The sequence below is a fragment of the Heloderma suspectum genome, chromosome 4, assembly GCF_057233095.1.
Source record: "Heloderma suspectum isolate Gila_16-S chromosome 4, 16-S_ref, whole genome shotgun sequence".
NCBI classification, from domain to species: Eukaryota; Metazoa; Chordata; class Lepidosauria; order Squamata; family Helodermatidae; genus Heloderma; species Heloderma suspectum.
This window is the reverse complement of record NC_139461.1, coordinates 226,565,229-226,578,459: the sequence shown is the minus strand read 5'-3', so window position 1 is coordinate 226,578,459 and position 13,231 is coordinate 226,565,229. Positions and strand designations below refer to the sequence as shown.

Below are 13,231 nucleotides of genomic sequence, written 5' to 3'. Positions count from 1 at the left end.
GCCGCTGGAGCTGGGGGGACAGAGAGAGGCGCCGCCCGCCGGTCGGCCGAAGCTCTGCCCCGCGGGGCGCGGCTTCGAACTAGTCGACCAGACGGCGGGGAGCGCAACGCTTTCTGGCCCAGGCGAGAGACCTGGCGCTCTGGGGTCGCGCGGTGGAAGCGTAGCCGGGATCTTGCGCTCCCTGAGCCGCAGTAGGCGCATTCCCAACCGGTGCGGCGGCGGGGGACCTCCCCCCCCTTTCAGGCACAGGTTTAACCCTCTGCTTTCCCCAAGACTTTATTTTAGGTGTGCATGTAATTTTAAATCTCTGCACTGCTGCTAGGTTTTATTGTGGCCTGTACTTTTAAACTGTAGTTTCAAACTTTTATATTGTATTTTAGGACGTGTAGTCTTAATGGTTGTGAACCGCCCAGAGAGCGACTGGGCGGTATAGAAATGTAATAAATAAATACATGCATATTTGTTACGTATATCCCAACTTTTCCTCCTAAGGCGGTGTACATGCTCCTCCTTCTCCATCACTTTATCCTCACAACAGCCCCGTGAGGTGGGTTAGGCTGAGAGTCAATGACTGGCCCAAAGTGTTCTTGCTTGAGTGGTTTGGTTTGATTTGTATTTCGCCTTTCCTGCCAGAAAATGACGCTCAAGGCGGCCTACTCTTGAAATAGCTGGTGAACGTGCTCACCAGGGGTGCTCAGGGGTGCAGGAAGGCTTAAATTAACTTACACCACTCTAGGCTCAGTGGTATACTCAGGGGGAGACTTTGGGGGCAGAAGGCCAGCAGAATGAGGAGGAGAGCTCCAAATGCGACAGGGCTGGCATGGGGCCACGAAGAGTCGGCCACGACTGAACAATCATATTACCATCTGAAAATCACCACCTCCAAGGCTATAAAGTCCAAGAGTCTAAAACAGCCTCTGCCAACTTGGCGTCCTTCAGATGTTTTGGCGTTCAACTCCCATCCCCCACGCTGGCTGAGGGACGCCGGGAATTGTAGTCCAACACACCTGGAGGGCCCAGGTTGGGGAAGACTAGAAGCACCCTTATGGTGCAATCCTATGCATGTCTAGGCTGAAAGAAAGCCCTACAACGCCCAGCATGGCTGGGGGAGTAATGCTGGGAGTTGTAGGACTTCTTTGTCTAAACATGCATGACTGCGCCTTTGCGTGTGTGCTTCACAACTGAATACACATGGGCGTCTAAAGGGGATCCCTTGTGGCCATTAAGCCCCAGGTCGAAAATCACCTAGCCGCACCACTGACTGCAACCCCCAAAGCGCGAGAACGCGTGGAGGGCGTCGGGTGGGGAGTGCCGCTGCAGGGATGCTGCTGCTTTAAGAGACGCGGAGGGGGGCGGGCGATCTCAGGGCACCGCCCCTTCTCTCCTTTGCACGGGGGCGACGTTTATTGCTAATTGCTAGTGGTTGCGACGCGAGACTTCGGGAAACATGTCGGCGGCGTTACGCGTGACGCACACCGCGGGACGGTCGTGGACAGCAGCAATGACTCCGACCCCGTTAGGAAAGAGGGTGTTTGTGGTGGGAGTCGGCATGACCAAGGTAGCGGCATGGTGGTGGTTGTCTGGGATGTGCGCCCACCCCACGGGCTCCCTTGCCTCTGAAAGGTTGTGGCAGGGAGAAAATGAGGGAGGAGTTGCTTAGACATTGCTTCTCATTCCTGGCATGTCTGGCATTAAAATCCTCCCAGTGGAGGGAGGTAAACTGTGGGGTCCCGCAGGGATCCGTATTGGGACCAATGCTGTTCAGCTTGTTCATAAATGACAGCGTTGGCTATGGGGTGGTATAGAAATAAATAAATAAATAAATAAATCTGGAAATAGGAGTGAGCAGTGAAATGGTCAGGTTTGCTGATGACACCAGATTATTTAGGGTTGTTAAAACAAAAAGGGATTGTCAGGAGCTCCAAAAGATTGCTCCATACTGGGAGAATGGGCATCTAAATGGCAGATGCAGTTCAATGTAAGCAAGTATAAAGTGATTCACATTAGGGCAAAAAATCCCAACTTCAAGTGTAGCCTGATGGGATCTGAGCTACCAGTGACTGACCAAGAAAGAAGTCTTGGGATTGTGGTGGTCAGCTTGATTGAAATGTCAGTCCAGGGTGCAGCTGCTGTAAAAAAAAAAAAAAGGTATACTCCATGTTAGGCATAATGAAAGGAATTGAGAATAAAGCTGCCAATATCATACTGCCCTTATATTTATTCATTTCATTTCTATACCGCCCAATAGCCAAAGCTCTCTGGGGGGTTCATAAAAATTAAAACCACACAGTGCAGCATAAAACAATATAAAATATGAAAGCTTAAAACCGCAATATAACAGTATAACCATAAGAAAACCTAGCAACGATGCAGAGATTTAAAACACCAGAGCTAAAAGATTAGGAAGCTAAAATGCTAAAATACTGGGAGAATAAAAAGGTCTTCACCTTGTGCTGGAAGGAATACAATGTAGGTGCCAGGTGAACCTCACTAGTGAGCTCATTCCACAGCTGGGGTACCACAGCAGAAAAGGCCCTCCTCCTGGTAGCCACCAACCTCACTTCCTTTGGCAAGGGCTCCTGGAGAAAGACCCCTGAGGATGACCTTAGGGTCTGGGCAGGCCCATATTGGAGGAGGCAATCCTTCAGGTAACCTGGCCCCAAGCCATTTAGGGCTTTGAATGTTAACATCAGCACTTTGAATTGGGCTTGGAAGTGGACTGGCAGCCAGTGCAGCTGGAAAAATACTGGCATAATATGATCTCATTGGCCAGCCCGTGTTAACAGTCTTGCTGCCCTATCTTGGACTAGCTGAAGTTTCCAGATGGTTTTCAAAGACAGCCCCACATATAACTCATTGCAGTAATCCAGACGAGAGGTTATCAGAGCATGCATAACTGTAGCTACGCTATCTCTGATCAAAAGTGCTCTGTGCCACTGAGTTCACCTGAGCCTCAAGTGACAGTTCTGGATCCAAGAACACCCCCAAACTATGAACCTGATCCTTTGGGGGGAGTTCAAACCCCTCCAGAACAGGTTGAACATCACTTGGCCAGGCAGACAAACCACCCACTAACAGTACTTCAGTCTTGTCTGGATTGATTTTCAGTTTAGCCCTCATCCAGTCCATTACTGTGCCCAGGCACAGATTCAGAACAGCCACCGCCTCACCTGGGTTTGATGAAAAAGAGAGATAGAGCTCAGTGTCATCCGCATATTCATGGCAGCTCAGCCCACACATCTGGATAACCTCCCCCAGCGGTTCCATGTAGATGTTGGAACAGCATAGGAGATAAAATAGAGCCCTGTGGAGCCCCATGGTATAATTGCCAAGGCTCAGAGCAATAATCGCCCAGCACCACCTTCTGAAATTGACCATCCAAGTAGCAGCAGAACCACTGCAGTGCAGTGCTTCCAACTCCCAACCCAGACAACCTATCCAGAAGGATACCATGGTCGATGGTATCAAAAGCTGCTGAGAAGCCCAGGAGAATCAACAGGGTCACACTCCCCCTCTCCCAGCAGAGGTCATCCCATAGGTGACCAAAGCAGTTTCTGTTCCGAAACCAGGCCTGAAGCCCGATTGAAATGGATCTAGATAATCTCTTTCATTCAAGAGTGCCTGGAGTTGTCCTGCAAACACCCAATCAAGCACCTTGCCCAGGAAGGGGATGTTAGCCACCAGCCTATAGTTGTTAATGTCCTCCAGGTTCAGGCTAGGCTTTTTCAGGAGTAGCCTGATTACTACCTCAGAGGCCAGCACCACTCCCTCATTCAGGGAGGAATTTACAACCTCCCTTCCTTATTTGCTGTTATAAGCCATGAAGGGCAAGGGTCGAGCACACAGGTGGTTGACTGGGCTTGGCCAAGCACCTTATCCTCATCCTTGGGCCTCAATAACTGAAACTCATCCCATAAAACTGGACCAGACGGTGCTCTGGACACCTCTACTAATGGAACTGCATTGATTGTGGTGTCCAATTCATGAAGAATATGAGCGACTTTATCTTCAAAGTGCCGTGCAAACTCACCACAGTGTGCAACCGAGGGTTCCACAGTCTCTCTCCCTGGCCCAGAATGTAACAGGCTGCGAACCACTCAGAAAAGCTCCACTGGATGACACTGAGAAGATGCAATGCTGGTGGAAAAGAACTATACAAATCTGTGGTGCAACTGGACTTAAGTGGGTACAGTTCTGGTCACTGCACCTAAAAAAAAATATTGTAGAGTTGGAAAAAGTGCAGAAAAGGGCAAATAAAATGATCAAGGGGCTGGAGCAACTCCCCTTTGAGGGAAGGTTACAACAGCAGGGATTCTTTAGCCTGGAAAAAGGAGGGTAAGGGGAGACATGATCGAAATGTACAAAATTATGCATGGTGTGGAGAATGTGGATAGGGAAACATTTTTCTCCCCCTCTCATAATACTAGAACCTGGGGTCATCCCAGGAGGCTGATTGGTGGGAGATTCAGGACAGATCAAAGTAGTACTTCTTCACACAGCATGTGGTTAAACTCTGGAATTCACTACCACAAGATGTAGTGATGGCCACCAAATTGGATGGCATTAAAAGGGGGCTGGACAAATTCATGAAGGATAAGGCTATCATTGGCTACTAGTTCTGATGGCTTTATGCTATCTCCAGCATCAGAGACAGTATCTCTATGTGCACCAGTTGCTGGGGAACATGGGAAGGAAGGTGCTGTTGCACTCATGTCCTGCTTCTGGGTTTCCCGTGGGCAGTTGCTTGGCCACTGTGAACAGAATGCTGGACTAGATGGACTCGTGGTCTGATCCAGCACAGCTCTTCTTACATTCTTAAGTTCTTATTATGTGATGATAATGATGTCGTTTCCCACTGTAAAAACCAGTCTCAAAGTGGCTTACCAAACACAAATACAGAAATCTATAATTAATGTAAGTGGGGAGAGGAGACCCAAAATCAACATAAACCATAATCAGAACAATAATAGAAATAACAATAAACACCTTTAAAACATAATCTGAAAACAACACTTTTCATATTGTATTCATCCAAAATACACAAAATCTCTCCCCACCCCAACAGCCTAGAATGAACACCAGAAAAGCAGCCTATATCAATTGGGCCAGAACTAATGTCCAAATGCCTGGGCATATCTGTCTGCTACATTGTCATTCCAACTTTCTGCCAAAAATCAGCATGTATGTGTCTCTGTGCCCCCACCCCTAACTCTGGTCTACTCAGAAGTAAGTCCCCTTGAGTTCAATGAAGCTTACTCCCAGATAAATGTTTCCAAAGGGAATCCGTATTAGTTTATTAGAGCAAAACCAATGAAGAGTCTTGTGTCACCTCAAAGACTAATAAATGATTTGGGCATAAGCTTTTGTGGCCTATAGTCCACTTCATCAGGTGCAATAGTACTACTGAGTACTATTTCAGGGTTTTTATGCAATACATATGGGGTTGGGGGAAGAACTGTAAACTGGTCAGAAGGAAATTCAACACAGAAACTACTGATGGTAACAATTGTATTATTGACGGAAGTAGTTTACAATGCAGCTATTGCTGAAAACAAACGTTCTGGCATTAGGTAAGCCAATTAACATATGTAGCATGGTAAAAAATATTGATTATCCTGATTCAAGAGTTGACCCAGTTGATGAATTGTAACTCAGCTGTCTCCCACTCTAATCTTCCTTTTGAGTTCCTTTGCTCCACATTGGCCACTTTAAGATCTGTGGTAGAGTGTCCTGGGAGGCTGGAGTGTTTCTGAATGTTGCCATTTCTAATGTCAGATTTGCATCTATTTATTCTTTTCCTTAGAGCCTGGTGTGGTTGACCTATGTAGAATGCAGAAGGGCAACAGCCACACTGTAAATGGCCACTATTAATAATGTGATTGTCACCAACAGTACTTCCTGCGTTGAATATCTTTCTGACCTCACAGTTTACAATTCTCGACCACCATCACCACATGTACTGTATAAAAAACCTGCAACTCTTTATAACACTCCATGCATTGAATGAAATGGACTATAGTCCATGAAAGCTTACGCCACAATAAATTTGTTAGTCTTTAAGGCAGGGGTGGGCAACTTGTGGCCCTCCTGATATTTAGGCCTACAACTCCCATCAGCCCTAGCCAGCATCACCAATGGTGAGGGCTGATGAGAGTTCAGCCTAAAACATCTAGAGGGCCACTAATTGCTCACTCCTCCTTTGAGGTGCCACAAGACTCTTTGTTGTTTTTCCCAGATGAGTCTGTATAGGATTGTAACCTTATCCTCATAACAGTGCTGTGAAGTAAGTTAGGCTGAGAGAGACTGACTGGTTCATCTCTCTACTTTGAGAAATTCAACAGGTAGAGTGTTCCTGTTGCTGCATGCATGTACAGAAAAAGACTGGTCAAATGCATGGGTGCATTGCTGGGAAATAAAGCGATACCTTTCTGCTCTCGCCTTGCTTTATTTAGTACCTTTAGGGTTATGTCTGCTCAGTCATATTCTTCCTGTGTGTTGAAAGGGCATGGGAGGCTCCCTCCATCCTTTCCCTAAGAGGTATATTGCTTAGAACAATCCCCCAAATCTCTTGCCTCATCAAAACTTAGTGATGCCCTTTAGAGTGTTCAAAGTATTTTGCATATATTATTTCAGTACTCCTTACAACAGCTCTGTATGTAGGTCAGTATCAGCGCTGTACCGCAGAGGGTAGTTGCCACAACTCTTTTTATGCCACCTCTTCTGCTACAGCAAAGCTTTACAGCCTTATTGTTGTAATATATGGTATTGTCTTTTTTCTTCAAGGGGAGTCAAGCATTTCAGTTGCAAGATCAATTTTTTGTACTCTACTTCTTTTTTTTCCTAACAGTTTGAAAAGCCTGGGATCCATGGCAATGACTACCCTGACCTGGCTAAAGAAGCAGGTACTGACTGGCTGTTCTGTTCAAAACTTGAGGGCCTGGCCCTCAAGGTGGGTATGCCACACAGCACTGACAACGCTCAGGCCCAGAAAACCTTAAGTATATGTGGGGTCTGGAGACTGCATGGCCTAGCTGCTGTACAAGAGGAGCAACGCAGTGACGGAGCAATTGTAGCAGTCCCTGGCGAGGGGCCATAGATCTGTGGAGCCTAATCACCTGGCCAGTTGCACAGTGGCCAAGTCTCCCAAGCCCAGGTGTGCCTGGTTTGGCTGCCTATCAGGGAGGGCGGGTTACTTTCACTGGAAGAGTGGGGGGCTTCTGATGTAATATATGGTGTTGTCTTTTTTCTTCAAGGGGAGTCAAGCATTTCAGTTGCAAGATCAATTTTTTGTACTCTACTTTTTTTCCCCCCTAATGTTAGAAAAAGTTCTTGCTTCTGGTCAAATGAGAGGCCAGGCAGGCGACAGTGGAGCCAACAAAGTTTTATTGATCGTTTTGCAAAACGGGTGCAGAGCAGTCTGGACCCAGTCTGGACCCAGAGCGTGGCATGCCCAACCCTTTTATAGCCACCCATAACGGCTCAGTATTTTTCCATCAGCTCTCTCTCTCTGCGCATGCTCTCGGCTTAAGCTGACTCATTGGGCACGTGACATGCCTACGTGACCGAGTCACTAGCTACTTATGGCTTCTCTTTTTTTTGTTATCTAACACTAACAGTTTGAAAAGCCTGGGATTTGAAAAGCCTGCTGAGGCATGTACCTAAAAGTTTAATTGGCTACTCAAGAATAGGATGGAAAAATTGCTACATATGGGAGCTTTAACTAAATTTTGCTTGTATTATAATGTCAGTCCCCTAACTCAGCCTTCCCCAGCCTGGTGCCCTCCAAATGTTTTGGACTACAATTCCCAGAATTCCTGGCTCTTGGTCATGCTGGCTGAGACTGATGAGAGTTAAAGTCCATTTGCTGCTCCATGAGAACCCCATGCAAGGCGTCCCAATCATCCAATGGCATGCTTACTTACATGATGTGTCCTGAAGTTGCACAGATAAGCTGGCATCTCGCCGGTAGCAATTTTCACGATTGCTGCAGTATGGAAAAATATTGCCACAACTGCTGTACTTCTTACTGGCGGTACATGCTGTATCCATGTACATCCAATTCGAACATAATGGAAACAGCAAATGTCTTGTTTGAACTAGCCCAAAGCAGCTATTTGATCAACTTAGTCCAGCTTTTCCCAGCCTAGTGCCCTCCAAATGTTTGGGACTACATTTCCCAGCATTTCCAATTATTGGTCATGCTGGCTGAGACTGATGGGAGTTGAAGTCCAAAACATCTGGAGGGTACCAAGTTGGGGAAGGCTGCCCTAACCTATTTGTAAAATTGGCCCTGTGTATTGGACTTACTGTACTGAATGGAGCAGCATAAATATTTCCGTAAAATAACCTTTTAAAAAACATTTATGAGAATGCACTTTAAATGCTTGCTGATCTCCTGAATGAGGAACTTAATTCATTAGAGGAAATTCTGGTTTGTTTAATAAAAAAGAAAAAAAATTATCTAGGCTTGAACATTGGTCTGTGAAAGGCTGAGGACTGATTACCATTTGCTCATCCGTGAGAACCCCATGCAAGCAGTCACAGTCATCCTTGAGCATGCGTAGTAATTTTCACAATTGCAGCTGTATGGAAAAATACTGCTGCAACTGCAGTACTTAGTGCTGGCAGTACGTGCTTTATTATTATTATTATTATTTCTATACCGCCCCATAGCCGAAGCTCTCTGGGCGGTTTACAAAAGTTAAAACATTAAAATACAATATACAAAGTTTAAAAACCATTTACATAAAAACACATGGACAGTATATACAAACATACAACTAAAAACTTTGAATTAAGAACAATTTTTAAAAAATCCAGACACAGCTTAAAACAACACTGCTTAAAACAGTGTTATACAAAAGTCAGCAAAAGGAACAAAAATTCTGTATCTATGTACATCCAATTCAAGTGTTATGGAAACAGAGAGTGTCTTATTTGAACTGGCCCAAAATCTTGTGAAATAGCTATTTAATCCACAGAGAGAGCAATCCTTTGGCCCACTAGACACTGTCCAGCGTTCCATAGGATATGTTCTTTTCTGGGAACCGACCTCGGAGCCCATGCTCCAAGGTTGGTTCCTGGAAAACTGACTGTCCTTCTCGTCCATGCTGCCTCAGGGGCAGCATGGAGAAGCCCCGTCCTCCACGCTCACAAGAGGAGCATGGAGCAACTGAAAAGGGATGGGGCTGGGGGGCATACCTGGGTAGAACAGAGCTGCACATACAACACATCCAATGTGTTTTACGGCACCTTCCTCTCCAGGTTGGCCCCCCCGCCACTAGACAGCCGAAAACAAAAAACGGCAAGGCAGGAGAGGTACGGAGGGAACAATCCTCCCCCTGTACCTCTCCTGCCTTGCTTTGGATAGGTGGCCACCTATCTAGTTAGGATTGCACCCTTAGGGTAGCTTTCCCCAACCTTGAGCCCTCCAGATGGTTTTTAACCACAATTCCCAGCACTCTTGACCATTGGCTATGCTGATTGGAGATTTCGTCCAAAACAGCTGGAGGGCACCAAGTCGGGGAAAGCAGGCTTAAGCACACTCACACTCCATTCACATTTTTTAATGTAGCCCTCTAAAGAGAGTTCATCTGTCTATTGAAAATATCCATTGAAAGATTTGGATAAATATTTCACAAGTTTCTTTTTAAACATGCTCAGGACAAAAGGCTCTTGGTGATGCAGGCGTTCCTTACTCAGCTGTGGAGCAGGCATGTGTGGGCTATGTTTATGGTAAGTAATCTCTGGGTCTTACCCTGGTCCATCTACCATCTTTATGTCTGTATGTTCACCCAGTGCATCCCTGCAGCAGAATTAAAATAATGGCATTAAAACATTGTGGCTGTTCACACAACATGCTAACCCTCACTCAGTGGTTGAGAGTGGGTTGTTTTTGAATCGTGGGTTGTTTGTTGAACCATGGGTTAGAGTGTTGTCTGAACCCAGGACATTTTTCACAGGGTGGCGTGTTAACCATGCAGTATGGCTGAACAACCCAACAACAAACATGGATTCTCAAGGTGGCTTGTTTGAGAAAAATAAGCCACACTGCATGGTTAACAAGCCACCCTGCAGAAAATGTCCTGGGTTCAGACAACATACTAACCCATGGTTTAACAAACAACCCACACTCAACCACTGAACATGGGTTAGCGTGTTGTGTGAACCTAGTCAGTCATACAAAATGGGGAAGTTCAGTGCTCAGCTGTGGCCTTAGCTGCTAGCCATGCCACTTGATCTCTGCTCTGAGACTGGATATATGGAGAAATTGACAAGTTTATATAACCATGTTAACATTTCTAAGTGCTAGGCAAGGAACAGGAAAGCTAGCTTTATTATAATGGCTTTTACATAAAATAACACAGTCTCCTTGATTTAAACCCCATACCCTTGGGTTACAACTATACACGTAGCTGGTGATTAAGAACTTAGCAGAGTAACTATACTTGCACTGCATGCAGATGGATCGTGGCACTGTGATGTGAAATGAATATATTGTTGCATATTTATGCCTGAGAATATGTGTGACTCCCCAGGGTTTCAGATGGGAGTCTTCCCAACCCCTGCCAGGAGATGCCAGGGATTGAGTCACTGTGTTAACGAGCTTTGCATAATTTAACAATTTTAGAAGGCAGAGAGAGTATTTGATGCTATGTTGTCAGCTGTGTGACTCTACTTCTTGTCTTCTTTATCTGAAGGTGATTCAACCTGTGGTCAGCGAGCTATTTATCATAGTTTGGGACTAACAGGTATTCCTATTATAAATGTCAACAACAACTGTGCTACTGGATCGACCGCTTTGTTCGTGGCTCGACAACTCATCCAGGGAGGTTAGTTATGTTTACTACCCTGGCAAATATGTTTAAGCTCAGTGTTATCAGTTCTGACCTCACTGAAGACTCCTGGGTGGGGGATCTTCACAACAACAGAATGAGAAGCATGTTGGAGTATTACCCAGATTTTCATGGAATCGGCTTTGCTCCATCAGGGACACATGAATCAAGATAAGCCGAGCATACCATACCTTTAAAATCTGGTTTTCAGGGGTCACTCAGCACTTGAAAGGAACATACTTCCGGGTGGGGTGCGGGGAGTAGAACTGAACATCATCAAACTGGCAGGAGCTGCTCAACCAATGAGAGAGGCTTGTTTCCCACCCCTGTCCAGGCTCCGCCTTGCTACTACATTATTATGAATGGAGAGCAAGTAATTTCCCCCCTGTGTGCAGATTTCCCTGAAAAAGCCAAAATCCCAGTTCTTGAGTGCATTATCTGAAGGGTCCTCTGAGAGCTTCCCCCACACCCCCAATTTTGCCCCATTCCAGCAATCTGCCTGGAGTTATTGCTCCTACCCCATTTTTCCCTATGTGTGCATTTTTGCCTTGAGAATCTGAGATTTTGGCTTCTCAAGTGCAGCATCTGAAGGCCCTCCCTGACAGCAGCTCAGCCCCTCAATTTTGCCCCATTCCAGCACTCTGCCCCAGACGTATTTCTTCTAACCCCCCTTTCTCCGTCTCCCTGCTGGTGCAATGAGAAGCTCCTGTGAACTGAAAAATCACTACTGTGATAAAGCAGAGAAGGGATTTTACATAACAGAGAAACAACTTGAAACTACAGAACATCAAAGAAGCACAGCATCAGGAGAGCATGGGGTGGAGAAATGAAAGCGCTTTAGGGCAAGTTACTAAAGTTAGCCTTTAAGCCTTTCACTGTAGGGGAGTGAGATCTATTTCTTACTACTGAGTAAGCATGCACAGAAGGGGCAGATATGTTAAAGATTAAAAGCAGGTTTAAAGAGTAGAGATCTTTAATATGTTAAAGATTAAAACCTACGGTGAATGCGTGTCCCCACTGCTGCGGTAATGTGAGGGGTCACTTCTGCGCTCCTGGGGATTTTGTCAATGGGAAAAGCTACTTCCACTGGGGAAAGAAGAGGGGATGGGGCATCCCACCCCCTTGACCACATCAGTGCCAGATCACAGAGGCATGCCCGGGATTTAATGAGGAGGGAGGGGGGCATGGCGCAGTGTAGTAAAAGTGCCAGGGAGCCACTTTCAATTAAAAAAAAAAAAGAGTGAAAGGAATTTCAGAAAATGCGACTTTTCCAGAGGGAGGGAAACAGCTGGTTGGCAGTAGATTGACGATGATGTCATCTGTTGTGAAGGACCTCAGACTGCTCTAATTTCTCACTAAATTGCTCGTGAAGACAGCCCCCACCTAGCGAGCCTGACTCAATCCAGACTCCTGGACTCTCCTCAGGTGACACCCCCCTCGCCGATGCCACTCCAGGCTATTGATATTAGGGACTCCGACCCCCAACTACAAAGTTCATGGAGGGAGCTTTGCACAATTTGGGAAAGGGAAATGCCTGGGTGCGAGTGTCTTTTACTCCCATTGCATATGAACAGAGGAAAGGTTTTCACTGTTTTTCTTAGTGCCAAAAGCGTGCTTAGCAAAATCAAGAAAGGCACACAGCACTGTTCTTACCACGAAAATGTTGCTTGGTATCTGTTGCTGGTATCACACATAATCACCAGCCGAAAGATAATTTCATGCTTTAAAATCAAGCGCTCTGTGCGCGTGTGCGCGCGAGCGCGCGCGCAATATTAATAATGATACTTGATTACTTAAAACAGTCTTCCCCAAACTGGTGCCCTCCAGGTGTTTTGGACCACAACTCCCAGCATTTCCGACCAGGGGCCATGTTGGCTGTGGCTGACGGGAGCTGAAGTCTCCCATCATTTGGAGGGCACCAGGATGGGGAAGGCAGGCTTAAGACTCCCCACCACAATAGTATCCAAACTAAATGGTCTGACCTCAAGAGTTCTGCTGTGGGTACTAACTTTGTTAATGTTTGATGATGCAAGGCACTGTCTGGGCTCGGATGATCAAGGGGGTAAAAGAAGTAATTGTGGCTTCTCCCCCCACCCCTGCGCTTGCAGTGCACATGATTGTAATTTGCATAATTACCCCCGCTGCAGCACAGGTTGCCATGTTATCTGAATCCATTGCGCAGGGCAGCGGGACTAGCTTCATACCAACCCTACAACCCACGACTTGCAGCAAGGGTTAAAGCCTATAATATGATACTCAAGTTTTTAACAACGTTAACGCATACAGCGTAAGCATTCAGTATCTTGTGTTTAAGGTTTGGCTAACTGTGTCCTGGCTCTTGGATTTGAGAAGATGAAAAGTGGATCCATCAGTGCATCTCAAGTAAGCGCCTAAAC

At 46.1% G+C, this 13,231-nt stretch overlaps 1 protein-coding gene across 1 annotated transcript in view; it reads left to right on the top strand.

Annotated features, from left to right (window-relative positions):
* The first annotated feature begins 1,388 nt into the window (after positions 1–1,388).
* Positions 1,389–13,231, top strand: part of SCP2 (sterol carrier protein 2) — a 56,360-nt gene continuing 44,517 nt past the window's right edge. Inside the window, exons 1-5 of the mRNA XM_084852495.1 lie at positions 1,389–1,558; positions 6,848–6,902; positions 9,664–9,735; positions 10,701–10,832; positions 13,150–13,217. Of these exons, the coding sequence (XP_084708621.1) occupies positions 1,448–1,558; positions 6,848–6,902; positions 9,664–9,735; positions 10,701–10,832; positions 13,150–13,217 (438 nt within the window). The 5' untranslated portion in view covers positions 1,389–1,447. The remainder of the gene's footprint in view (positions 1,559–6,847; positions 6,903–9,663; positions 9,736–10,700; positions 10,833–13,149; positions 13,218–13,231) is intronic.